Source organism: Buteo buteo, chromosome 24, assembly GCF_964188355.1.
Source record: "Buteo buteo chromosome 24, bButBut1.hap1.1, whole genome shotgun sequence".
Lineage (NCBI taxonomy): Eukaryota > Metazoa > Chordata > Aves > Accipitriformes > Accipitridae > Buteo > Buteo buteo.
In genome coordinates this window covers 5439067-5466751 of record NC_134194.1, presented here as the reverse complement: position 1 = coordinate 5466751, position 27685 = coordinate 5439067, and the positions used below count along the sequence as shown (strand labels likewise).

The following is a 27685-nucleotide window of genomic DNA, read 5'->3' as shown; positions in this document are numbered from 1 at the left end:
ATCCTTGTAGGATTTATGTAAGATTCGGGATGCTTTGGAGGCTGGGGTTGCGCGTCATGCACAAGCCGAGACGTGCAGCAGCAGGGACTGTGCGGTGCAGGCAGGCTGTTGCAGCCCCCTGTTTCCTCATGGCACGTTCAGATGGCATTTGGACGTGCGATTTATTTCTTCCTGGTGGCTGAGTCCCAGCAGTGAGCAAATAGTAATGACCACATAGGGGTAGATTAGGTTCTGGCCCCAACGTTACCTGTCGCCTTAGAGACAAGGCGGTTACAGGGATTTCGGAATGAAAAGGGTGTTCTGAAAAGGCAGGCTGGTGCACGGGGGCGGCAGAGCGCCCCTTAGTGGTCCCAGCTGCCAAGGCCTGATCGACGTAAAAGATTTATTATGTTTTTTTCCTGAAAGAATTTTTTTTTTTCCTCTGAAGGCAACAGTATCCTCTTTTGGTAGCAACAGGTGCCTGGAACAAGAATTGTTGAGAAATAAGCGTTAACGTTGGCAGGAGATGCGCTAGCAAAAGAAAGGGGAAGGGAGGGCTAATGACCTGTGTGCTGGACTGTGCTCAGCGACAGAGGGTTGCACTTGGGCTCCATCGGGCCACAGATCGAGAGAAGGGTATGGAGCAGGCCTAGGATGCTGCCATTGCTTGTGATCTGCTCTCGTGGTTACACATCTGTCTCTCACAGCAACCCCAAAACAAGGTAGAGGAATAAATGTTGTCGTTCAGGCATTTGTAGAGATGCCTACCCAGAACTCTAGCAAGGCTGGTCGTTTCGTCTGAGTTAAAGAAGCACCTGCAACTCTCAGAGAAAAGACCCAGAAGCAACAATGGTATATACCTTTATTAACATTCCTGCTTCTCTTATCCAGAAATAGAAAAAAAATAAAGGGGGGGATGGGGACAGGACTTTGGATTTAAGCTGTGTGTAGAGTGAGGCCATCTCTGTTACCAGCGCCCATGCATTTCACTGTGCTGTCTTGCCTGAAGTGTCCTTCAGTTGCTGCATGCTCTTCATAATTCTCCTGAGTTTTGCATTAGTATTATTTAATTCCTTCCCCAACTCGGCTGTATACCTGAGGAGCCTAGAACACACAAATACAACCACATATCCTTGAGATGGCGCTGCCCTTAAACTTGCATTTGCAACCTTCCTTTCTGCTCACTTGTGTCAGCTGCGGAGGGTCTAAGTCCTGAAATACCACTTCACAAGCACAAGGTCTTAAAGTCTCTGTCCCCTTCCCTGGGCAGCCACAAGGAAGTGTTCTGGAAGAGTGACAATATTTTAAATTCTTGTCCCACCTCATTCTTGACTAATGTCCTTACAAGCTGCTCTACTAAATTCTTTTGTTTCCTTTTTCCCCCCTGAGGGCAGCTGTTGTTAGCCAGCATAAAAGCACTTAAAATATCTTAAAATCACTGGCTGTGTTGGTCTTTTGTCTCTCAGGTTGTTGCTCCGTGAGGGCTGCAGCTGCCTGGGAATGGGAATAAGACTGCAAGAACAGACTCACACACACTTACTGCTGAAATTCTGCAGTGGAGACGTAGCTCTGAGCTGTGACTGCATCCATGTCCTCAGTAGGTGGATACTTCTGACAAAGTTTTTCTTTCCCACTCTGTACCTCTGATAACTTCAGATAGCTCTATTCAACACCAGAGCGATTAAAAAAAAAAAAAAAAGAAAGCCGTCATGGCTCACTGGGACATCTCTAACACAATTGCTTGTGCAGGGAGGGGGCCTGCGTACAGGAAAAGATATATGCAGCTTTGGGGAGAAAATGTTCTCCATCTGAAAGTAGATTTTCCTTCTGGCCCTTCCAGAAAGACAGGATAGAGGAATACACATTTCTTTTCAGAGTTGAGAGAGATTGCAAGTGTTGTGTGTAGTGTTTACAGCTAGCCAAGGGGCTTTTCCCTCTCTTGTTGAAGTGATTGTAAAAAAAAAAAAAATGTTTTAGAAACACTTGCACAGGCTTACCCCAGATACAGAACTACCAAAGACTGCTGGAAACCTTCTTTTTGTAAAGCAAAAGGAAGCTGCAGTAATCTTTCTTCTTGCTGTAGATGCAGCCTGTGACCCAGCAGATTGCTGTAAAACTTGTTTGTTTTCCATACATCTGTTTCTGTTTAACATTTGGGCAAATGCCCAGCTCACAACTTTATACCATTGCTAAGACACCCTGATCTCACCCTACTGCCAGTTCTGCTATTGTAGCGTATGACCTTGCCTGAACAAGCTTTCATTTGAAGTTTTGGGCATAATTAGTGATTTTTCTCTATTTATAGGTCTAGCTTTTGCTATTCCTATGATCTTAAAAATAGTATCCTGTGGAGAAATAGCTTTTGTAAGTAATAGTGGGGACAACTGTGACTCTCTTTGTATTATTCAACTTCTGAAATATAATCACCGGTTTCCAAGAATATAGGAAAGAATAAAGCCTACCTTTTCATTAGCACTGTGTCTGTTCGAAAGCTTAGAAATATCCTTTCTTTTAGTGGCTGAAAATTCCTTGCTTGTCATTCACACAAATGAGAAGAGATAGAAGTCCTGTGAGAATAGGTCTGTGCTCGGTGCAGGGGGTAGCAGCAAATGCTGAGATCCTACCTTTCCAAGCTCTCGTCTGCTGGATTTGTATCCATCTCTGGTTTCTTAAGCCTGAGCTTGACAAGGGCCTTATTGCAACTCTGAACATAGACAGGGAAAGTCAGGTGTGTTAAATGGCTTGCGTTTAACCACAGACACTTTTGCACAAGGACTTGAACTCAAAGAACAAACTGTCAGCATAATGCCTTGGCAATTAAACAGAAATCCCACCAGTCTCTCTCTTTGTTCCCTTAGCTCAGAGAACTTACCCTGCTATATCTCAAATTTGTCATGAAATCCCTGAAGGTAATAGCCAACCAAATCCAGTAAGAGTTTCTGGTTTTAGGCATATTCATTTACTTTACTGTAGTCCCAGATAAATAGGAGAATAAGCTTGGGTGGGGGAATCTAAGCTGTGCTGTTGCTGACCAGACTAGCTGCATCCTGGTGAGGGACTCCCCCTTCCTTTTTCTTAATGAAAGCTAGGCTTTGCAGGAGCAATGTAACTTGTGTCTATGCCATTCATAAAATCCTGCAGGAAAATTTCAGGTAGATACAGCTGCCAGCCCTCCTCTGCAGCATGGTCAGTGTAGGCCGACTTGGAGAAACACAGTCTGAATGTGCAGGTCTCTCATCCCACACCTATCTCAATCTTATTTATCTCACTAGTGATGCTGTATTCCCTAGTTAAAGTCATGTTTCTAGGCGGAGGTACTGACTTGTCCCAGCAACAGAACTGCGAACTGCAGGCAATCTCTTTGGCTTCAGTGTATGCATTTGGCAGGAAAGAAGGAGGTCATAATTTCAAGTTGAACTGAAAAGTTAGGGAAAGATTTGTTCCCCTTTTGTACTCATTTCTGGCACATAAAAACAGTCTGAACTCTGTGGAGTTTTAAAGGTACCTATTTCTACTTGCCTTCCCATGCAGAGAAGATCTTTAGTTTCTCAGTTTGGAAGAGCAGCAACAGTAAGCTCTGAAGCAAGCTGATGACAGCATGTATCACAAACCAGGCTAGTCTTAAATAGTTTTTACAAGGGTGAAGGAAAGGTAGGCTCCTTGCACCCTAAGTCATATGCTACTGTTACTATTAGCTCCTGTGGGTGTGATGGAAGGATGTCTCTCTATCTGTCAAATGTTTACCTAAAGTGAAAAATAAAATACTGAGTGTTCTTAAGTCATTATGGCCCAGCTGTTTAAGGCTCTTTCTAGGGATGTAGCTCAGAATTCCTCCTCTTATCTTGAATTAAATGAGGTAGTTACAGAAGTGTTTACTTACCTGTCTAAAGAGGTCTCTGATCTGAAGTTCTTGACTGGGTATCACTTCAAAGTCTGCTTTGACTTCTGAATAGGTATCATTTATAATAGCCAAAAACATGTTCTGCACAGGAAGGATGCAGTTAGATACTTGTTTCGGGAAATTGCATTTGTATTATGTTAGGGCTGTTGTTTTGGGGGCTGTTCCATGCTAGGGCATGAAACTAATGGAACTGAAGAGCTTTGCTGGGTGCAGATGTGCTCCTAATGCAGTTAAATTATCCGGTAATCCTAGGGTCTTAGGGAATATTTTAGGGAGACAAATCACTTATTTCCCATCTGCAGTATCAACTAAAGGCCCAGTTCCTTGGAGGTAACAAATTTCCTGTCATATACATGTAGCTTTTTCAGATGGTATTTCAATCTGAAGTAATTAATGAAAACATCAGTCTAACTGATAAAACAAACCTGCACCTACACAATCCCATCAGTCTCTCTTTAACCTTCCTACCTGACAAGGCTGACATTATGCAGTTTTCAAGAGTACCCAATTAAGTTTTCAGAAACTAAAATCTCAAGAAAAGGGTGGTGCAGTACGCTGAAAGGTGCAAGGTGCTCATTTTGTGGTGCAAAAGCCCCTTTTGTGGCTGTTTGGAGGAAGGGAGAGCTGCAAAATGCCTTGCCTGCTGGGGACTCCTGCAAAAGAGTTCAGACTGTCTCTCTGCCAGGTGTACTGAGGGGCAGCCAGGGCAAGCCCAGTGTCACATTGGGGTGAAAAACAGTGTCTCAGAGCACTATACAACAGTTCTTCTCTACTGCTTATGCAAAAGGATAAGTATTTTTAAGATGATACCTACCAGCAACACGAAGAACACAAAGAATACAAATGTGATGAAGTAAATAGGTCCAAGGATTCTGTTTGTTGCTTCTATGGTCTCAAAATTAAAATCTCCCAGCACAATACGAAACTGTGTAAAGCTAGGAGTAAAAAATACCAGAATGAGGCTGACTGGCTTTTCCTAAAGAAAAGTATTGTAAGCATTATTTAAAAAAAAAAAAAAGGCAATAGATACAATTGAGACTGATTCACCATTGCCTTAGTCACTGAAATCAAAAGGCAAGCCAGGATAATACAGCAACAGTAAATTAGGCATTTAGCATATATTTGAGAATTTGAAAATATAAAGGAATTTTTAAATGGTTTATATGAGAAAATACTTTCATTTTGGATAAATCACCTGAGGTTTTTGGGGTTTTTTTTTTGTTTTTTAATTATTTCCCCTCTATTCTAGCTTCATGATCCCTTATCTTCTGTTGGTACAGAAGGTAACAGTATAGGTCCCTGTGTCCCCCTATAGGGGATTTTATTCCTAGCTGAGACAAATAAATACTACAAGGTGTGAGGACCATCAGAACCAGTTCCAGCTGGCATCTGGAATTGATGTCATGATGTTGCTACAGTAAGTGGCTGGAAAAAAATCTGTGGAAGAAAGTAACAGTCAGCAGATGGGATGTGGGGACTCTTGGCTATCCAGCTGGATGTTTTCTTAAAAGAGCAATAATTCCTGTTCGCAAACATGCCCAGCTTGTGCTCTGAGCCACTTGGGTCTTTCAAGCAGTTCTGTGGTTTTCATGCTGGGGACTGTATCGCATACCCCAGTTTCACATTGTTGCTTTTGAAAGAGGCAAGAGAGAAACAGCCTGCTGCCAGGCCTGCCTGATTGCCCAGGGGCCTGGTTACACATGGCAAAGCAGTGTTGAGAGCTGTGGGGACCAATAGCTGCATTTGGTGAACTGCTCCTGAGCTTCCCCTTCTCATGGTTCCCTGACCCATTTAATTTACATGCGGTCTGTCTTGAACACACGACAGCTTTGGGAAACAGATTGTTGGGCCAACAAAATTGGGTTTACTCTGAAATAAGTGTAAGTGTTAGAGACCTGTACTCTAAGTTCTGCTTAGCAGAAACTGGTTTGCACCTGCACCAACTGGGCGTTTTGTATCAAAGTTTAGAAAGTAGCATACATGCAGTTTTGGAAAGTGGAAAACTCTTCAACCTGTGACCCAAAGACCAGATAGCCTAACTGGGCATAGGCAAAGAAAATGATGAAGAACATGATGGCAAATCCAATGATGTCTTTGGCACAGCGAGATAAAGTGGAGGATAGCTGCGTCATTGTTTTGTTAAAGCTTACGTATTTAAGTATCTGCAAGAGAACAGAACATATTGTTATTGGGGGATCAAAATACATTGCAACTTCTTAAAAGAATTTCTAGAATGTTATCTGTAATCACAATTTACAGATTAAGTCACACCTAGTTGCATGTTATGTATCTGTAAGAACTAGGATTGGGTGTGTTTGTGGTGATGATGAGTGTTCTGCAGGGCAAATATGCTTATGTTCTAAAGCTAATAGTGTGTAGACAGGTCTTTGCTGGGTACTGGTATGTGTAATCAGCTCTAGCAGATACAGACCCCTGGTCAAGGAGGTTGCAAACCGTAACACTCTCCTGTATCTGAGGATTCCCCGACGGGCTGAGTTGGTAAGGAGCTCTCTTACTTTGGGTCTGAAACAAGGCCTGAACAGAAGACTTGTTCAATGACAGTCATTAATTATAAACACAGTTGTACTACTAAATTAATAGTCATCAGTCTGAGGCGAGGAGGATGATGCAGGGGGAATGTGTAGCTGGGGTACAGAATGGATGTAATGAGGAAGACTGTCCACAGAACTGGTCAACAGCCAGTGCTCCCAAACAGCTTCTTCCTGCAGCCTCAGCCTGGGAGGTGGAGGAAGGCCAACAGCCTGTTTATTTTAAAAGGATGTGACCTTTCATGATATCTTATGTTCAGGTACTTGGGGCATGGCTGTAAAGTGTGATCTTTTCTGGCAGACACGAGCACCTCCCCTGCCTGTTTCGCAGCTGCTTTGTGCTAGGCATTTCACAAATACCTTAGGGAAGAGAGGGCCTGTAAGCAGCCTGGGATCAGGCAAAATTTTGGGAAGTTTCATCCAGTCACTGGGAACCCTGAGCCCACCCAAACCAAAGTCACTGATGTCTGCTGGGTGCAGACCCCAGTCAGGGCCAGCAGGGTCTAGTAGATTAGGGGCAGCGGCATGTAAACATGCCGGACTGGTTTGGCCCCAGAGCACCTGGTTAGGAACAAAAGTAGCCCCTAATCTTAGAGAAGTTTGCTACTCTGTCCCAGAGATCAGCAAATCTATTTGCAAGTAAGAATGAAATTAAAGGTGTCCTGGCACAAAGCCCCTTCTGAATCAAGTTCAGACACATTTTGCCTTCCTCTGCAGTTAAAAAGTAGCTACTGTTTTCATAGCTTTTGGCTACAAAAGCTATGAATAGCTTCACCTACTGCAACCGTGCCATCTTTATAGGTCAGGCTGTGACCAGGACAGCATGGGGTCTAGGAAAAGACTGAGTGCAAGGTGGCTGTTTGGCCATGGTAATTTCCCAGCTGCTCCAATGCAGACAGCTGCCCACGTGCAAAATTTTTTTTTAGATGGGCTTGGAATTTGTGTGAGCCATGTTTATGAGAAGGAGGTAATTTTAAACTCCTCTGGAATCTTATAAACAAAATTCTCCCTTTTAGCCCTACCTGCAATTCACCCATGAAAATGTAGAAGTGAACATTTATACTATGCTTAGAAACACTATGATTGTCAAGTACAAAAAAAGGGAGTAAGAACCAATACCTTTATCCAAGCAAAGAAGATGTTGACAGCAATCATGTTGTTGTAAAGGACTTGCCAGAATGCAAGGAAATAGAAGTCTGGATATACATGGGCATCAGACAGCAATTCTTCCATCAGCAGGGACACTTCTACGGTGCAGTAGATGTTGAAGGCAATGGCAAGGATGGATACCTGAAAGAAAGCAGAAGCCAGTGAAACCAAAGTCCTGCTACACTCCCTCTCTTCAGACTTGTCACTTTGCACAGGAAAGACTGCACTGATTTCAAAAGGCCCTTGGTTAGATTTGAAGAACCTGAGGGGTTTTTTTGTCGTAAATTGTATATATGAGACTTTATCAGCCAAATCATTTGTAACTGTACTGTGATAATTCTGGGCTCGTGCTATGTAACATGCTGCATACATTCTAATTTTACTGTGTTAGCTCTGTTATGCGCTAGTGCTTTCCTGCTCTGCAAAGATTAAGGCTAAAACAAACAAGGTGGATAATGAGTAGAAAGGACATGGAGCCACAGCAAGCTGACAGCAAGGCTAGGAAAGAGTTCAACTGTGTTGAACCATGGTGGGCCACGTGGCCTCTTCAGTGTAGAGCAGTGGGTGACTGACTCTAACCAGACACAGATTTGGGCTGTTCTGGCTTGTTGGCTGTCTATCTAGTGCCAGCCTAGGCTGGCAAGCACAGATGTGAAAGTCAAGGGGTAGCTCACCACCAGCAGCAGCAAATCTAGCCAGTTCCAGGCACTTCTGAAATACTCCTTTTTCAGCTTTACTACTTTTATAGCTTCCTGGATTATGAATGTAATGATAAAGAGGCAAAAGGTGATTTCGCAAGAAGCCAGGAAGTAATCATAATATGTGACGTATCTGAGGAGCTTCACAGAGTAGATATGTGAGGAGGTGACAGCACCCCCAGTAGCAGGGAACTCTACCACCAACCTGAAAAAAATTGAGGACTGGTGTTAGTTACCATCCCTTTAAAACATCTCAGCCCTTAATCTTCTAATACTAATTGTTACTACATTAATAATACCTTATTGGAACTCCTATATCTGTAAGATCTTCTCATAAGCATTATGTTTAGTCCCCCATGAAAAGAGGGACTTACATGGTAGGGAAGGTTGAGGGGAAAACAAGAAGCTCTTGGGATACCCAAGCTATGGTGGTTGGTTAAAAGTCTTTAAAGAAACTATATTTCAGAAGAGCAATCATTCACCCTACCCTGAGTCTTTTCCCTCCACTAGCTGACAACAGGACTAACAGTCCAGTCTTTGACTCTGCAAAAGGCTATGAAATTTATTCCAATGATAGCAGTGACCAGCTGTACAGACCAGACACCAACTATTACAAAAAAGTGGAAAGGAAGGATCTCGGTCTGCTCCCTGCACTAACTGAACTTCTGCATTTTTAATGAATTACTGTCTTGTCAGCTGCTACCTGACAAACATGGCTGCATATGCCTGATGAGGTGACCAGCCTTTCCTTGTGTCCTTATGGAAGCATCATGCCTCAGTAGATTAGATTTCACATGTAGTAAAGGTAAGAACTCACTTGATTATACAGAAGAGGTTTATGTTAGCGTTGTACGTTGAGAAGTCGATAAACACAACCCTGGTTCCTCTAGTGAGCCAGCTGTTCTGCCTGAGAAACACCAACTTCTCCACACTCTCCTGCTTCGATTTAGGTAAGGTGAACATATATCCTCCACTGCTGTACAAGCCCATAGATCCCCAGTACCATGGGGATAATGAGGAGGCTGAGGTGTATTTCCATCTATCAGAAATGGGAAAACAAAGCAGCTCAACTTACGGAAGCTGGACTGAAGTAAGCTTTAACTTTTATTTTATACAATCCTTGTTAGTTCTTGTGTTCTTCTGCATTCACAACTGACCATTTAAGCCAGACCTTTAAAAACCATTTTTCTTTATATGAAGTGTGCATGAGACATATGGCCTTAAGATATTCCCATTTCTTTTATTTGCTCCATACTCATTGCATTCACAAAACAGCAATTGCTTATGAATCTGGATTTCACCCAAAGTGGGGCAGACAGTTTATTACCTTAAAATCTTTATAGGTAAATGGAACATCTCTGGTTCACATAGTTCATTGTTACCGTGGCATGTTCACATATTCTTTCATTGCATTAAATCCATGCTAAATTAAGTCTGTGAAGCAGGCTTTTTGGCTCTGTTTCCAGAGCATTTTAGCATGATTCCAATTTATAAACATGTGATTTAAATTCAGGCCTCATATAATTGAGCATTTCTCCAGAGATGTTAGCGGAGATAGGCCCACTAACATGTGCTTCTGCTGAACTGGGCTCGCTGTTCCCAGTTCCTCCCATCTCTCTGCTATAGATTTCCCATGCCAAATTCCCATCTATAATGTTGGCACAAAAATAAATCCATGGTTTATCTCAATGTAAACAAGACAAAAACCCAGCTAATTGCATGCACGGTTGTTACAAACTGAAGAATAGTGGCATTAAGGATTTGGTTAGGTTTTCAAAAACGTATCTGTGCTGAAGTAGGATGACTTACTCAGATTTGTTCCTTAGACCAAAGTCAGATCTGTCTTCAGCTCGATAACGATATTCACTGTAACAGTCTTCTAAAAAATGATGGAAATATGGGTAAATGGAGCAAGTGTTGTTGCGTACTTTCAGCTGGCGAATCTGGGCTACTCCTAACAGCAAATTCTCATAGTAAATATGGCTGTTGTTCTGCAGGGTTAACGTCGTGTTGTTATACCATTTTTCCCAGTAGAGTCCATCCAACAGGGGTCCCTCTGCAAACTATAAGTGAGGTTAAAGTTTCAAAAGAAAATTTAAATACCACTGTTACCCCACTTTTTAGCATACAAATCTCTACAGGGTTCTCAGGTTACTTATAGCTACAGAGTCTAAGCTAGAATAGAAACAGTTCCCACCTATGTGCTGTCCTGTAAGTACAATATATTTGTATCTTTTTTCTATGAGTCAATTCTATTCCTTTTGCAATTCTATCAGAGATATGTAATGGCATTATTCAGGGTAAGACTAGAACATATGTCTGTTTGTGGTTTCACTGAAAAATTCTGCTGAATTCTAAACAAATATGTTTAAACACAAACATTATATGTTGTTTCCACAAAATCTGTTAGTTATTTTACTCTCTGAAGATATGTTTTGGGATATATTTCTGACTAGGTTTTTAGTCATCTGAGTCTAAATGAGGAAGTATTTATTTTTGAAGGCAGGGAAAAAATCCCTCTTTTTCTGGGTGTTTCTTAGATGCAGATAAAGAGCATTAAACTTGGGGAGAACATTATTCTGAGTAAAAAACCACATGCCCCCATGGTCTGGCACCATCCGAAAATATACTGCAACTATTTCTAGCACATCAGCATGCACACTGTATAGCAAGGGCTCACTATTTTATGGACTAGCAATTACAGACACCATGATAAAAGGGAGTACAATTCTTCCAAATGAATTGTTAGAACCAGGCATTTCCATTTTTAAGGAAGAGTAGGGTGAGAAACTTTGCCTTCTGCTGTCAGCTGGGCAATGCTGGTAATTTTGGGAAGTCTTCCACCTAGTAGTGAAAACAGAGATAAGCGTTTTGCAACTGTTACTGAAATATGAGGTAACGTTAACAGCAAACCAGGTGAAGCAAGATGGTACATCTTCCTGGCTGCCCCAGTGGAAATCATAAAAATATATATATTTTTTTAACACCTGAAAGTCAAAAGAACTGCCAACCCCAAAGATCCTTCCTTCTGTTTTTATTGAAGCTCTTTCCAGACCAAACCTAATATTGAAAATACGATGCAGCAATTGACTGGCCTATTGTTTTCTTCAACTGACCATTCGGAAGTATCAGTATTATTGCTTATACCCAGAATTTCTCTATATGCATTTTAAAAAAGTTATTTGGCTGAAAGAACATCTAGCACACGGCTTTTAAGAGAACCGCAAGACTGTATCGCCCCACATTAACACTAGTAGCTTCTTCCCTTGTTTGCTCTCCAAGAAAACATCTTTGCAAGGAAAGCCTTACCCTCCAGAAATCAGCTCTGCTCCCAATACTCCTGAAATCACTCCTGTCATCCTCAGAGGAGGAGGGCTCCAGGAAGAGATGGGACATGACTTTGTTGAGGTAGTACATGTCCGTGCTCACCATGCCAAATGTCACTGGAAAGAAGGGGCAAAGAGGGGAGGCTCGCAGACTGACACAAGAGGATGACAACAGCTTCTAACCTTGCTTCTCCGCTTCAGGTGTCATTAAGTCATGCTGCTAGAAAAAGGCAGTCGGAGCAACTTTGAAGTGACACGTTGGGGGGGGGGGTGACAGGTGCAGGAAGGAGTAAATACTGACAGCGGTACAGCTTATACCCTAATTATTTGTAAGCGGTTGAAGTCGCCTCAGTCGTTTGACTTACGTATACTGAGGTCTGTCAGGAAAACGATGTAGATGACCAGCTCCCGCAGGGTGGTTTTCAGTTCCAGTTCTCTGCTGCAACTGACCCGGGCTTTCACGGCACCTGCTCGGGGGGAACATGGCGGCGGGGGGGGGGGGGGGGCAGAGGCGGCGAGTCAGAGGACGGAGCCCTCCGTCCCCGCCCGATCCCCTCCCGCCGGGGACGGTGGGCCGAGGCCCGGGCTCTGCGCGGTCCCCCCCCGGGGTAACGGCGGCTGAGGGTGGCCCTGAGGGGAGCGAGGGTGGCCCTGAGGGGAGCGGGGCCGGCCCTGAGGGGAGCGAGGGTGGCCCTGAGGGGGGAGCGGGGCCGCCTCACGCACCGCTGCCGCTGAGCCTCTGGTCCACGGCGGGCGGCTGCCGCGCTGCCGACGGCTCCATGGCGGCTCCCGGAGTTCCCCCTTTTGAATCCCAACGGGTGGCGGGGCCGGTTCCCCTCACCGCCTTGCGGGAGGGCTGGGGGGAAGCGGGAGCGGAGCGGCGGGGGTGCCGCCGCCTGCCCTTGGCTGCCGGCGGGGGGGGGCTGTCCTTCCCGCCCTCGGAGCTCAGGGTTGTTATTTTATTTTCGTTAGGGGTGTTCGGCGGCTCTGCCCCCCGCCCCGGCGCCCTGAAAAAGCCCCTCGGGGCCGCAGCGGCGGCGGCGTGTGTGGTAGAGCCCGCGCTTCCAGCTCCCGTGTTGGCAGCCGTTCCTCCGGGGCGGGGGGGGAAACGAAACGGTAAATCGCGGCGTCTGGTGGCTTCCAGGCTAAGTTCGGGCAATGAGGAAATTCCCTTCCTTGCTGTGAAGGGCGGTAGGGAACGTAGGATGTGTTTATTTAAACCTATCTTGATGGAGGCGCTGCGAGGCCTGGTACTGCTGGGGCTCCCGGGCGTGAGGAGAACTGGGGGTGCTCCTCCGTCAGACCCCGTACTGCTGCTCAGCACCGGCACCCTGGAGCATCGCCCCGTCTTTACGTTCAGAAGAAGCCTATGGGCGAACTGGGTATCAGCCTGCGCTCGATCGGGGCGGAGGGGAGTTAATTGGGTGTATTTTGTTGCTCCGGCAGCCCAGAGGGAAAAGTGCGGTGGTGGAGCTGCGGGATTTTGTTGGGAGTTTAATAGTGTTGTGCAGTTCAGATTTGGGGGTTTTATTTAACGGTGCAGCAGTGTGGGGTGAAGACGAGGCCTCGCTTTTTTCCTTCTGGAAGATGCTCGTGGCGTTTGCTGACTGGCAGCAGCGTTACTGTGCACCCCCTGGGAGGAGTTCAGGCTAGTTCCACCCTCACCAATTTTCCTTTAGCAAGTACAGTTGAAAAATCTGCACAGATCAGGTTTGTTGGACTTTGGCAAAATCAGGTTTCATGGTATTTATTATTGTGAGCACAGTGGCTGTGAATAGCAGCACCCAAACCCTTTGGATGATTCGAATCAACAGCTTGTTGAGAGTCAACAGTCTGATAAGTTACAGCCTCTCCTTGATTAAAGGAGTAAGGAAGAACACAGTAGCCTTAACGCTTTGGAGTGTACAGGGCAGCTTTTGGGTCAAGTGTGCAAGGAGAAAAAAATATTGATGTTGCCTCACCAACATCTTCTAGTGTTAAGGGCACGTCAGCATTTAGTTTATGCTAAGTGGTTTATAGCTATCAGATGATAAATGATGGGGGGAGCAGACAGGGGAGGGGACCGGGGCAGACTTAGTAGGGTAAGAATCCGTCTTTGCCAGGCTGCAGCCAATGCCAGACGTCCATAAGCTTGTTTTAACAGATCAAGGAAGAGTCACAGCTGATGTTGGTTATTTAAAGTTTTATTTACCTCTAATTTATTGTCATAAAAACACTCTAGTCTATTTGGGTTTAGAATTCAGACAGTACAGACTTCTGATATTATCAAGAGTGATATTAGAGAAGCAGTACAAACCAATCTACTTTAGCATGTAACCAAGCACAGGTGGAACTAAAACCACCCACGCATGTGAAAACTAATTAGCCTGCTTTCTTAGGCTTTATAGTTAAAATACAATACTCAGTAAATGGTTATAGTCACCAAACCATATAAATAAAATCTAACAAGGTAAAATGGGAACAGCTGAATGTGCAAGAGTCAAAGTAAAAATATGTAGATAGGTATTTTGCTAATTAGAGCAATCACCAGTTAACTGCGTCTATGTTGTAATTGTCTCTTATAGGTATGAGTTTTCCTCTTCATTTCCAGTTAAAGTTCATCACTTTCATACAGTCCAGACTGCTCAGCCAAACGCTGAAACTCTCCTTCTGGTGAGAAAGCTTGTTTCACGTCCAGTCCTCTTCCATTAAGTGCCAAATACTTGCTGAAAGTTGGTCGAACCCGTAACTGCTTTGGGGCTGGAATTGGCTTGTTCACATGTGCTGGAAGAGAGGAAAAAAAAGCCTCTTTCAGCATCTTCCCAGACTGTGGAAAGACCCATGATAGAGCAACCCAATTACTTTTATCTGCAGCATAAACCAGCAAACCCTTAGGAAGAATTTAACAGACAAGCCCCTATCTCAGACACCAGAAATTTATATTCACCCTCCTTCTTGGTATCAATCAAATTGTAGTCTTTAAACAGCGCAGATAGCAGATGTAGACAATGTGCAAAGGACACATTACAATGTCCTGGTACTAAACAGAAGAGTTTTTCCTGGGATAGTTACTTTTTGTCTAGATCAGTATCTTTGGAAAGAAATCTTCCCAGCAGTCTAAGCTTCATTAGGTTAATCTTGAGTATCTGTTCTGAATACCAGCGCCAGTGGCAGTTTCAGTTGTGGTTGTGGCACTGTGATGTGGTACTTACTTGCAACCTCCAGCCTGGCATGGCATGTGGCCACACCTGCTCCATTAACAGCAGATACGGTATACCAACCAGCATCTTTCTTGTTTGCATTATGAATCAGGAGGCAAATCCTTCCAGTATTGTCATGTAACAAGCTGAAAAATGAAGGTGTTTATGTGTAAGTGCTTGAAGGGGGAAGGAGAGAAGACATAGAGATCAGAGAGTCAGTTTACATGCTAAGGAGCTGAGAAAGCCCTAGGACAATTCTTGCAGAGCACTGCAAACTGTTTAGACATAAACACTGCATTTGTGTTACAAGCCACCACTGATTCACATCATGATACCATTCAGGTGGCATCGAGGCCCTTCTGTAGCCCCATAACCTCAGAGCATGATGAATGCATTGCATGCTTCGGTCCTAAAGCCGTGCTTCAACATGGGCCTTGTAACTGCTGCTAGAATTCGGAGTGGCACCTGGTCACAGTTTTCTCTCTGTGCCCTCAAAACAAGACTCTGAGGATCATGCCTGTCCAGCACATGGGCCTGTTCACCGTGTGTCATAAACAAGGGGCAGATCTAGCTTTCCAGCTTGCTGCTTTTAGAAACCAGCTGATTCAAAGTTGACTTAACAAATACTGGTTATTTTTTTCTAACACACGAATGACCAATTCATTAGTAGGATACCTTATTCGGTCTGTATTGTATTGTACCATTTCGTTGTTTCTTTTCCAGTAAATCCGGGGTGTTGGGATAGCAGAGATCTGGCATTCAAGTCTGGCCGTATCTCCTTCAAAAACCTTTTTGCTCTGTGGCTTGAAGATGAAAGTTGGAGGCGTGTGATGTTCTTTTGCTAAATTAGAGAGGAAAGATAAGGAGGAGTTACTGTAAGTATTGAACGCTAATATCAGGCTTTTTTTTTAAAGATTTTTAGGATGCTAAATTCAGCAGGGCACATGTTCCTTACTGCAAGTCCTTAGCCTACAGACAATTCCTATAAGCGTAACAGTGTAGTAGACACAGTCCACTTTAGGAGGAGAGTCAATCAACATATGTTATCAATTCTGGGAGATTAATAACTCCCAAATTCTGGACATCCCACTACATCTTAATATCCTGCTAGAAGTGCTTTGAAGAAATACAGCATCCCAGATGTATGTCTTAAAATAGTCTTGGAAAAGGTAAGGTGTTTGTTATCATTTCAGCCTGAATATCTGGAGATCTACCTCTGCTTCTTAGTTGTTTTACATCCCAAACACACAGAGGAAGGCATTAGATTACTGAGATATTCCATGTGTGGCCAGGTAATTATCAGTCTGCTCACTCTTACCAATTACTTCCACTTTTACTGCAAAAGACGCTTCTCCTGCACGGTTGACAGCCACACATTCATATGTGCCTGCATCAGATGATTTGACTGCTTCAAAAATAAAGGAGTGGAATCCCTTTTCTGACACTATCATTTTATGGAACTGATCTTGATGAACCATCCTTCCATTCTGATACCACATCACATCTGGAGTCGGCAGCCCACTAACCTGTGAAGGACAGGAAAGCAGTGAAGAGTTAAACAGCTTGAAGATAAAAAAAGCCCTTCAATGCTATAGGGAGTTTGATGCTGATAGATGATCGAGTCATGATCCTACTGCAAAATTTTACAGTCTTGCCTAGTTTTGAATATTAATGTGGTGCTGCACAGAGAGGAAGGCTCTTGAAGTGCCGTGGAAAGATGAGCTTTAGCTACAAGACAATAGATGCTGTTCCTGCAACCCCCTGTTGTTCCCATCTTGTAAGGTAGTTTTGATTAGGCCAGAGATACTCATTGTGGGTTCACAGAGAGGGGGGAACTCACCCTTTTAATCCCACAGCTAGCACTGTCAGCATCCATAATGTTTTGATAATGTATGTAAATAAACTGTCCTGCAGACATGCTCCAGGTTGTCCATGACATTCAGAAGTTAAGTGATTTGCAGCAAAATGGCTAAAGGTCATGCCCAAGTCTGGCAAGAGTTTACTTAAGGGAAGAGATTGGAAGTGATTAGGAAAAAACCAAGCCAAACAACTATCAGCAAACACCCTTTGCAGTGAAGTTGCATGTGTGGAAGACCTAGGTTCTTTCTTACCCTAGGGTTGGTACAATTGCCATGCAGTTTCAGGCCATTCTGATGCTTTGTTTGTTTGTAATTAGGGTATTTCCTTGCCAGATTGTCTGCTCCAGCAAGGTCACAGTTACCTCAGTGAAGACTCATTAAAGGCAGGCTAGTCCTAAACAGGCCTTGCTGGACGCGTGTCCAGCATGTGTCCACTGAAGTCAGTGGAGTCCCAGTGCAAAGCACAAGGTTCCCTCCCAAAATGCCTTCTTTCAGCAGAGCCTCAATATTAATTCTTCCCAATGACGTCTAGAAGGTGTTCTGTGGTGGTCCATATTTGCCACTATTTAGCTTTAGCTGCATAAGAATATGGTTAATTCCATTTACATTTTCCAAAGGAAAATGTGAAAACATTTAGCCATCTCCTATTTCTTGGTTTACATTGCCTGGAGGGACCCTGCACCATCTGCCATTAGTGCTCTGGCTTATTAAAGTGCAAGGGCACTGCAGCTCAGAGACCGTTCTTCATGCTACGCATCCCACAGAGCTAATGGAACTGAAAGTGAAAGGCTGGTATTACTTTGAAGTCGAGCCTGCAGAATCGCCCCTCCTCAATAATTACGTCTTCAGGCACTTGTGTAAAACGTGGCTGAAAAAACTTTTCCTGGATTGAGTCATGTCCACGTTCATCTCCTCTTGATGACGGTCTGCTCCTAAAAAGTGGACAGAAACAGTTAATTGTGTAAAAGTTACCACAGCACAAATGACATTGAAGCACCAATGGCAGCTAGAGTCCCTCAACACATTTAGGAATCCAACATTATGGTTCTGGTTTGGTTTTCAGCTGTAAGGCATGACTTTTGATCACCCACTTATCTTGCTCAAGTTGTTCAATTCAACACAGAAGCATAACATATGAGACCTTCATCTTTGGCCTAATATCCAAAAGAATTTACAAGAGCAATGTAGGCTGTGTTTCATAATGCTATGTTTCATCATTTACATTGTCGGACCTTGCTTTGGCTAGAGATTAATCTTCTAGAATATGAAGCACATTTGCCCTAGGTACATGGAGTCTTTAAACCTCTAGCGTATGCTTAGAATTGACTGGATTAAGATCATAGGCATCATTAACCATCCACAAGTGGTAACATTTTTGTTGAAAGGAAGTGAATGAATTTAGTAATTACTACTTCAGAAAAAGTGATAAGTAGCAAAGTAAAACTAACATTGTCTAGAAACATTTGAAACAAGGTCTTGAAGAGTAGCGCAGCACAAGTTTATGCATTACCTTACATGTGTTGTAGGAACCTGCAGCCTGATGTTTTCTGCATTCTGCTGCTTGAAAAGAGAAAGAGGAGAGGTGAGTTAACTTAGAAAGTTGTATCTATAAACTGAACAAGAAGCCATTTTAAGTTCATATACTGACTGCTGCTTAAAAGCAAACTGAATACTTCAGAACTGAATACCCCTTCGGACAAGAGGTAAAGGAACTTGCATCAGGAGCTCCTACACGCTGTTTTCACCCTAGGCTTTGCCATGACAGTAACAAGTACTATTAATAGAATGGCACAACTTCTCATCACTCTGCACAGGTGATAGGTGCAGCAGTTGTGTTTGGCACACAAGGCTTTTGGCCAGCCAATAACCTTTGTTAGACAGGAGTAGGGCTACTGGCAGTATCTAAAATGAGAGCTAAGTACAGAGTGTCCTTCCCTATAGCAGGAATAGAAGTGGAATCGCTGGCAAGAGCACTGTATTGTGCCCACTTAAATATGGTACCAATAGCAATGGACACATGCTGAGCTGGAAAATATTTTTCTTTCTAGATCACAGCACCAACTAAGCTCACTGACAACTCTACAATCACATGAGTAAATCTGCTAAAGTACCAGGATTGATTCCTGCTAGGAACTTGGATGTTTGGAAAATGCAAGCAGTTTATTACCAGTGACTCATTTTAGCAATGGAGACAGATAGAGGAAAAAACTGCATGGAAATTTCTGGGGTGTTCGCACTGAGCCATTACAATGCTTGGTTCTGTGCTCTGTAGCCCAGTCCTGCGGAATGTTTAAGCCTGGGTTTAAACTTCAAGGACAGAACTAGTCTTCAGTTCAGGGGAAGCATTACATGAATGAGGGTTTTGCCGGACTGAGCTCAATGCTGAGGCCAAAGGCAATTGCTTGTATCTGCTCATTTACACAAGTTCTGTGCAATTATTACTTGTCTTGTAAAATGATGCTGTAGTGATGAAGTTGCTGATAATTCTAATGCTCTGTTATATGGCCTGTGTAGTTAAGTTCCTAAGGAATCAGGAGGCTGAATGAATCGGTGACTACAGTATTTAAAAATCAGAGTGAACAATGGGAATAAGATCTCCCAAATATAAGCCACTCTTTCCTTCCAATACTCCTTTTTATGCAGCATTTCACAAACCCTGAAAAGCTGTCAGTCATCCTGTTTTGACTGAATGTTTCCTTGTTCTGTGCAGAAGATGAGGCTTCCCTTGCTCTCTGACATCCATAATATTCCCTTCTTGCCTGCTGTTGTCAGGTGATTGTTGGGCAGAAGTAGCTCAAATTGTGTATTCCTCCCTTGCTGTGATCTTAAGTGTGTCTTGCATTGAAGAGTTTTGCTAACAGCACTTTGGAAGGTGTATGCCAGCCTGCTGCTTCTCTGCATGCGTGCAGCAGGAGGGATGTTTTCTTTGACTGCACAGGTACCCAGTGCCACATCACAGACATTTCCACTAAATTTGATAACAGAAGTGCCAAAGAGAGCTTTTAACTGGCCTGAATAACCAATGAATGATGCAAGTCTCCAAGTAAAATGCTTTTGAAAATGCCAGTAGTAATAGATTCTTGTCTAACAGCATGTGGGCTGCTAAAATAACTGCTTTGCCTTCTCTTAATGATTGCAGGTCCCTGGAAGGGCTAAAACCCAACCAATCCCACCCCAAGGCCCTGACCTCATGTAGTCAATGTCACTTATTCCAAACAGTGACAGGTGTAAATTGTGCTGTCCTGGCCAAGTCTGAACTTGGACCATTAGTTTGGGTACCTGTATCCCTCGCTGTGCTGCTCCCTGCCTGTCACAGGCAGGGTGTAACGTGCTGTGCAGCAGCTGTTGTAATTCCTCCCTGGAGAGGTCATTCCTACAGATCAGGCCCAGCAAGGGGATGGTGCTTAAATTCCCCCCCTCTGCCACCACCCCCCGAAAAAAACCCCAAATGCCTACTATACAGAGCTCTGCCAGGGAGAGCTGTCCCCTTCCTTCCTTTTCCCTGCACTGGTACCAAATAAACCCCCTCTGTCTGCCCTATCCAGGTACAAGCAGGTCACAGCATAATCACCAGGAAATAATTCTTCCAAAGACAGGTCCCCATTTACCTGTGCATTCTGCATGTTGTCTTCACTTTGTGCTTCCAACACAGATGCAGCATTTACTGGTCCAAGCAGCCTGCGAGCCATTCTTTCTTCATAAGTTAATCGCTTAAAGCAGAGCAGAGAGGAATTCTAGTCAGAATTCCATTTACTATTTCAGATCAGCTTGTAAGAGTACATTAATATGCCACAAATTCAGGGTGTTGTCAATGAAAGCAGCGGCTGAATAGAAACACCACCTCTGTTCCAGAGGGTTTGCAGTCTGATGCCTACTGAAGTCAGGCTCAATATATACAGCACTGAAATGCATAAAAGATTAAACTGCCTGTTCATCAAAGCCTCTCTAATGCCATCTGTGGCCTTCTACTCCTCCTCTTTCTCCACTGGGATTATTTATGGGTAACTGATGGCATTATCTCAGAAGCCAGAGTAAGTCCCAGGGTACCTTTCTGTTAGCACTGGGAAAACTTCCCAAGTCATTCAGCTGTGGATTTACTTCAGGAGCTAGAGGCATGATGGATGCTAGCATCCCCTACTCCCAAAAAAGCAAGAGCTACACGAGAAGCAGAGACAGCCAGAGAGGAGCACCACTACCCCTGAAAGCACAAGTGAAGTTTATGCCAGCACAACAGCCACCATATGAAATGCTGTGTGCTGTCTTGAGGCAAAAATGCATTTCAGTCATGTAACAGTAAGTTCCTACAGTGTGGATGCAGCACACAGAGATAAATATGAGCAGAGTTAAATTCAAGTTCTGTCAGTTGGGTTACTTTAGAAGAGTACATTAGTCCGCTGAGCACCAGAACACCTGATGCTTCACTTCCCACAAAGTTTACCTTGGGTTTGGATTCTGTGATGTGAGGATAATTTCCGACTGAATTTCTACACTGTATGGGACATGTATGTGGCTACTCCTGGGCAGATAAGGGTTTGGGGAGGCTTGTGGGACTTTTCTTTAGAAGAGACACCTTTTGCAAAACCTGTGAGAGCTTAATATCCCTGAGGTTGTTACGGCTGTATCAAGTGTGGCTGAGATTGGCCAGTTGGTTCAGACATTGTTGGAGGACAAGGGGAGGAGGACACAGAGTGGTGATTGCATAAGCCTTATTTTTAGCCTGGCTTCCTATGGGAAGAAAAGCTGGCTTGCAATGGCAAGCTTTCTTACAGCAGATAGGACATTCCTGTTAGGGACACGTTAAGTCAGATTTGACCTAATATTTTTTTTTTTTCCTTCAATATTTAAAATTATATATATATATATATGACACAAACCTGTTCCCACTGAAGGTAATGGAAAAACTCTTTCTATGTCAGAGGAAAGAAAATGGAAACTGTAAACACTGGGCTTTTACTAGTCTGCCTCCAACCAGCAGGAAGGTTCCCACATTAGAGACCTGCTCGCTCTAGCTTGCTGTAATGTGCTTCTCTATTGGTAAGCAAATTTTTCTCCCAGATTGGGATTTTTTGGTAAAGGGGATTGCATTTTGTCCCTTTGCAGAACAAATAAGTAGTTACCGAGACTGAGAGACCTTCGTATAGGAGACAGACTTTATGGTAAAAGCTCATGTAATTTCCCTGATTTGTTGTTGTTCATATAAAAAGAAATCAAAGAGATTTATCACACATGGTGGTGGTCTCTAGAATAAGCTTTCAAATATTGCCACTTCTCCAAGTTTCTAATGACTTGGGGTGCTTTATTAACTCCAACATTGAAAGCCAGGGTGAAATCATGTCTGGAGAACTGAGATATTCTCCCTGGGTTTGTAGTTGTCTGTGGATGTGATGTTCAGCAGGATCCCCAGCAGAGAGTTCAAGTTTGTGCCGCGGCTCTAAACATCTACCTTTCTCCCGACCCTAACCTTATTAATTTGATTGCGCAAATTCAAAGACAGCTTGAATGGTGTGTGCTGGCCAAGAAGGTAGGGTAAGAGGGAAAGGTGATAGCAGCTCAAAGCCATCTTGCTGCATCAGATGGCTTTCAGAAGTCAACAAGTGCTGCATCCCTTACTGAAGTCACAGGAGATGCCTACAGACTGACTTACAGCAACCATCTCTCTTGCCACGCATTCAGGCCAGCTTTCATCACGCACTAGCCATGTGCTGCTCCTCTACTGGGAAGGGCCTTCTCAGAGCTGAGCTGAACCTGGCCCACCAGTACAGCTATTTGCATTCTAATAGCAAAAATAACTGTGAAGAGGATGTTGGGAAATGAGGCTGGAAGTTAATCTTTCAGAACCACAACTTTTACACCAGACCTAAGCCATATTTAAAAATGGAGTCACTGTTGGAAGAGATGTTTTTTTACATTTCTAATGGAAAAATGCAACCACCTCACACTGAAAGAGTATTCTGGTCATAAATGGCTCAAAGAACTCTTGCTGGGATTTGTTGAGTAAAGGTGTTTGGGCAGTGTTGCTCCTGCATTTCCTTCTGCTTTCAGCTCAGTTTGGAGGCTTCAGCCTCAGGGGCACTAGAACTAGTCTCTGCATCCTTGCTTGTACTACCGAGAGTCAGAGCAAACTGGTTCTTTATCAGCAGGTTTCCCTTACCTGGTTGCCATTCTGGAGAAGGTTGTCTTTGCATCGGAGTTTCTTTTCCAAGTCCTGAATGAGGGCCTCCTTTGTTCCTCGAATTTCTTGGTCTGATGTCTTCTGCATAGAGTTGATGCTAGCTTGTTTGTTATACATTGGTTGTGAGTAACTACTCATGCAGGAAGAGAAAACAAAGTTATTCCTGTAGGCCTGCTTGACTGTTTGCTACAGCTTCATAGAATACACACAAAGATGTGACCCTGCTACCTAGAAACTGTGGTTCAAATGAACCTGTAAAGCATTTGGGAGATCGATAGGCTAGGTGGCATAATTACTAAAAACTTAAGGGGAAGCATCATGGTCTAGCCAAGTCATTGAGTGTCCTCCCACAACACTCACAGCAGTTTGCGATGGGTCACTGTTCAGCATTCCTACATCCTGCAGTGGCCCCTGTCCTGACTCAGATGTGTGCAGTAAGGCTAGCAGTGTTTTGAGGGAGCCACTAACTCCACTGAGCAATGTTAGTCTGTCCAGGAGCAAGTTCTCCCTCAAAAACTGCATTCCTTTACATTTTCAATTGTTAAAAAGGCCCTGGGTGCTGCAAATCCACAGCAAGGTCACAGACTAGTTGATTAGGTATGAACAAATAGCTTATTAGTTGTCCTCTTCTTGGCCCCAGAAAGTTACTTCAATATAGTGGTTCTGTCCAAATGTTCAATAGCCAAGCTTACCCCAAGCTAGGCTGGGTCTTTAGGAGCCCTTGCTGCAAGCCCCCACATAGCCTGATCCTGTAATCCATAGTCAAGAGACACTCTCAAGTCTTGGAGTTAGATAGTAGACTTGATTCTGAAAGGTGCTAGGAAAAGAGAAGCATCTCTTAAAATGGATTGCGAAGGTCTACTAGAGGTCACAGCACTGTGTGCCGACAGGATCTAACCCGGTTCATTACATGCAGGGGGGCCTCATGTGCTGCAGTTGTGTTCAGCAATTATTTCTATTCAAAATCCTCTTCCTCCTATCGCTTGGGAATTTGTTCTGCTGATTAGAATAGGGTAGAAGGGTTATAATTCTGGTACATATTCCCAGCACTGCTTGGATTTAATAACTTGCCCAAATTATAACTTAAAAACTTTAATAATTTGCCCAACAGATTAGTACATCTCATATCCCCATTTGTAGCATGATTAGGAATATAATTCCTCAACTCACAGGACGTTGCATATAAGAGCAGCTTATATGAAAAGCATAATGAGGCACCAAAGCCCTTTGCTATGAAAACAACCAACCCCACACTACATACACAAAATCCAGCCGTTACTCCAGATGCATACCTAATACACACACACTCCTGCAGTACTTTTAAGAAACACTCCCGAGTACCCCAGCTAGCCCACTCTGTCTTACCTCTCCGCTTCCCACAGTGCTGTGATTCAAAAAAAACCCAGAAACATTTAGCTTTCCTGAATACAAACTGACGTTTAAACCTGAATTTATATCCAAGCCAGCAGGACCCCCTGCCCCTATCACCTTTCTAATATCCTCAGTTGAGTGTTTATTGCATATTCTACACTGACTTTCCCCAGGACCTCGAGCTAATATTGGCAGGAATACAAGTTGGTGAGAAGGCAAGACCCAGCTCCCTTTGAGATCTCACTGACCTTGGGAGATATTTGGATTGCAGCCCAAAGGCAAAATGATATAATACATATTCAGGAAAGAATTTAGTCTTTGGTCTGAAGGGGTAAAATTTTCAAGTGGCTGCCTTTCTGTTAGCACATATGATTAATGAAAACTGTATTGTAGGTGAACGTAGAGTCCCATCATGATGCGGAACCTGAAAATACTGCTGAGGCTCACTAGGAATCTTGAAGTTGTTTATATGTGGGAAATACTACTGCCTTCCCCCCTGCCTCCCCGTTCATAAGCCATGTTTTTTGAGAGAAATAATTTGAGATGGGTACCCATCTTCTATTCCGAATACCCTTACTTAAATAAGAGATTTCCATCAGATCAAACTAAATTGTTCAAACTGACTCCAGAAAACCTGCAGAGCAGCCTGTGACATAACTACTGTGCAGTTTAATTCCTGGTGGATACCCACCTCTCCCCCACGGACACCAAGGGCAGGTGCTCAGCCTCCTAACCCGATTCACGCAGAGTCCTGCCTCGAACATCAGAAGTCAATGGGAGTTGTACCATTGGCTTCAGCTGAGCTGGTGTTTCACCGGATGGTTGGATTTGGGATGGTCAGTGCATGGGAGAGGCCAGGCCAGAGGAAAGCGAGGGGAGGTTAGAAGCCTGTATGTACTTACTGAGGTTCCATAGGAGAAGGAGTTTGGCTATTATAGTCGGGCTGCGAGGGTAGCACTGAGCACAGGAATGCTGCGGGGGGTTGGTTAGGCATGGATATAAGCCGTTGCCCAGATGATGAGCTAGCAGGAGACTGCGCAGATGCAGGTGTGACGGGATATGTGGATTCCTTAGGGGCACTACAGGAAGGCGAGGAGAGCGTGATTGAAGAGCTCAGTGATGACGAGGAGGAGAATTTCTGCCCACTTGGGTTACGAGGCTGTATTAGGATGGAGGACTGTTTGATTTGTCTGCTTGACTCTGTAGAGGCTGCAGGTCCAGGAGGCTGCTGTTGCCCTTGACACACATTCTTAGACTGGATAAAGTGTTTTGGACGTTCGTAGTTAAACATGGTTGGTTGGCACATAGAGGAAACGGATGGGAAATTAGGGACACTCATAGGAGAGGTTTCACGGCTGTCCTGGGTTTTTGTTGGTGATAATTGGCTTTGGACAGGTGGCTGGTAAAAACTAGGTGGTAGGCCACAAAAACTTTCTTGGCTGGGCTCCGGGATAGAATGGAACCCTTGCCTTGCAGAATAGAGGCTTTCTTGGTGTGGATTTTCCCTTAAGGAAGACAATACAGATAAAATAAATTGTACATCACCATTTGAATCACAAAAATACTGTCTCGTGAGCAGTCATTAGCAATCCAAAGAGTATGAAGTTCAGGCAACTGACAGTTAAAGCTTGAGCTTAAAATAAAGAGATTTAGGATTGATTAGAACTATTCCAGAACTGTATGAACATTTTGGATTACAATAACAAGTCATGCACTCTATCCAACTCAGGTGCAGTGCTCACCACAGCTATCTTATCTGCAAGAGCCCAGTATATTCTAGAAAAAATAGCAATTGTTTTATTGACATGACCCGCCACCTGCATAAGGCTACAGATAACCGTAGATAGTACTGCTAAGCAAGGTAATTTGCCATGTATCATCTTAACTAAATATCTTTGGATCCTGCAGTTTTGTGCCCTGTCGAAACACTAAATGTACTGTTACTCAGAGAATTGGCTGTTTGTGCAGAGAAATTCCTTACACCATAGGGAAGCATGAAACAGGTTCCACTTTCTTTTAAGCCTAAAACTAAACCTTTGAAACCAAGTATCCTGATTTATTCTCTAATGGTTTTTGAATTCAGAGTTTTTTATATCCAATTGAGATTTGGGATTGGAATGCCAAGGACTGTGCTTCTCCATTTGAAGTGGTTTCCTGAGATTTGCTGCTAGGGCTAATAAGTGCCAGAATGACATAGCTGCAGGATAAAGTAGGGCAAGCCAAGCTGCTCAGAGGTCCTGCATTTATTTTGCAGGTCTTTGATATCTAAACTCGGGCTTTCCATCAACTCAAAAACCAGGAAAGTTTCATTAGCATGAACTGAGCAAGTTTGTTAAAACTGACAAACAACTTCAGCTCCAGGATAAATAAATACCCCTCCCCTCCCAAATAAACATAAAGCTACTAATAAAAAATGAGAATATAAATCCACACAGTTACATGTGCTGGAAAAAATTGTAATCTTGCCCCACTGAGATCAGCTGTTTCGCTGCTATATATACACAGTATATTGTATTCCTCTCATTGGAGAGCCCGAAGAAGGGCTCTACGAGGTCATAAATTCCCGTGGGGGGAGATCAACTGAAGACATCGCTCTCGTTTTAAAGATTCAAAGCTTTCATTTCTTAAAGGTAACTATCAATATTGGTTGTAAGTTAACTGTATGTAAACAGAGGTTTTCTAGTAAAAATTCCCCAACTTTCCCCTTGTCATGCTCTTGGAATTTGAAGCTGGCTCACATTTTTGGAGCACATCCATGCTGTGTTCTCATTCACTGCTGCAGAAAACTCACTGAATCTTGTTTTTATACCACTTTTATATCACTGCCTGTGTACAGATTCATTCATTTTACCTACAGGCTGCGTACAGAAGCCAGCATTTACTTTGTTTTCTAGAACACTGCACTTAAACAAGATACGATGCACAGATTCACTTGTCACAGCAACAGATAAGTTACATTTTCCTCAAATCATTCCACCTTGATTTGGGTGGGGAAAAAATATCTAAACAGACTTTTGACTTTACAAGATGAAAACAGTAAGTATAATAATAGAGACACTTTGCTTCTTAAAAAAACGGGTTTTTTTCCCCTTTGTTGCCTCCCACGTTAGCTTTGACACCTTCAAGGTACATTCTCATCTCCGCATTTACCCAGCGCCTTGCCATTTCCCATGACAGCTCCCTAACCGGCTTCGAAGTAAAAAGTGACATGGAACAAAAAAACCAAACGCAGCACCTTACCTACAGCCTAGGAGTTGTCACCTGGGCTCTAACCAGTATTTTGGGAAGGGACCGTCATTCACTGACCCGGACTGTCATAGTAGCCCTCTGCGTAGCGTTATAAGACCAGAGGCTTTAATGTGCTGCCAGCAGATGACACGGCGGGCCCTGCCTGTCCTCCTGCCCGCACCGCTGTCAGAATAAGAGTCTCCAACCAGCCCCCGGCCTCCCGGGGACACCTCAGTTAAGGGCCGGAGCCTGGGTTTTTGGGCAGGTGCCCGCG

General features: G+C 43.7%; 2 protein-coding genes across 10 annotated transcripts; both read right to left on the bottom strand.

The window, feature by feature from the left end:
- Positions 1 to 323: 323 nt before the first annotated feature.
- PKD2L2 (polycystin 2 like 2, transient receptor potential cation channel) lies at positions 324 to 12446 on the bottom strand. Of its 6 annotated transcripts, none has more exons than XM_075056849.1 (15): positions 12326 to 12446; positions 11968 to 12069; positions 11586 to 11719; positions 10086 to 10339; positions 9094 to 9315; positions 8253 to 8481; positions 7549 to 7719; positions 5861 to 6042; positions 4695 to 4815; positions 3860 to 3961; positions 2604 to 2683; positions 2442 to 2511; positions 1520 to 1641; positions 545 to 1083; positions 324 to 460 (listed from the first exon to the last, which is right to left on the bottom strand). In XM_075056849.1, exons 1-14 carry the CDS (start codon positions 12381 to 12383, stop codon positions 966 to 968), a joined length of 1965 nt encoding a protein of 654 aa, XP_074912950.1. In that variant the 5' UTR covers positions 12384 to 12446; the 3' UTR covers positions 324 to 460; positions 545 to 965. The 6 variants fall into 6 exon arrangements, with proteins under 6 accessions (XP_074912950.1, XP_074912951.1, XP_074912952.1 ...); XM_075056850.1 differs by lacking the exon at positions 12326 to 12446 and adding an exon at positions 10985 to 11120 and having other exon boundaries at positions 11968 to 12123; XM_075056851.1 differs by lacking the exon at positions 1520 to 1641.
- A 1323-nt stretch (positions 12447 to 13769) lies between these two features.
- MYOT (myotilin) lies at positions 13770 to 27649 on the bottom strand. Of its 4 annotated transcripts, none has more exons than XM_075057068.1 (10): positions 27424 to 27578; positions 25086 to 25688; positions 22792 to 22942; positions 20249 to 20350; positions 18151 to 18200; positions 17440 to 17572; positions 16100 to 16307; positions 15457 to 15622; positions 14794 to 14927; positions 13770 to 14365 (listed from the first exon to the last, which is right to left on the bottom strand). In XM_075057068.1, the coding sequence occupies exons 2-10, from the start codon at positions 25520 to 25522 to the stop codon at positions 14193 to 14195; spliced, it is 1554 nt and encodes a 517-aa protein (XP_074913169.1). In that variant the 5' UTR covers positions 25523 to 25688; positions 27424 to 27578; the 3' UTR covers positions 13770 to 14192. The 4 variants fall into 4 exon arrangements, with proteins under 4 accessions (XP_074913169.1, XP_074913172.1, XP_074913173.1 ...); XM_075057071.1 differs by having other exon boundaries at positions 18151 to 18197; XM_075057072.1 differs by lacking the exon at positions 25086 to 25688 and having other exon boundaries at positions 27424 to 27649.
- Between the last annotated feature and the right edge of the window lie 36 nt (positions 27650 to 27685).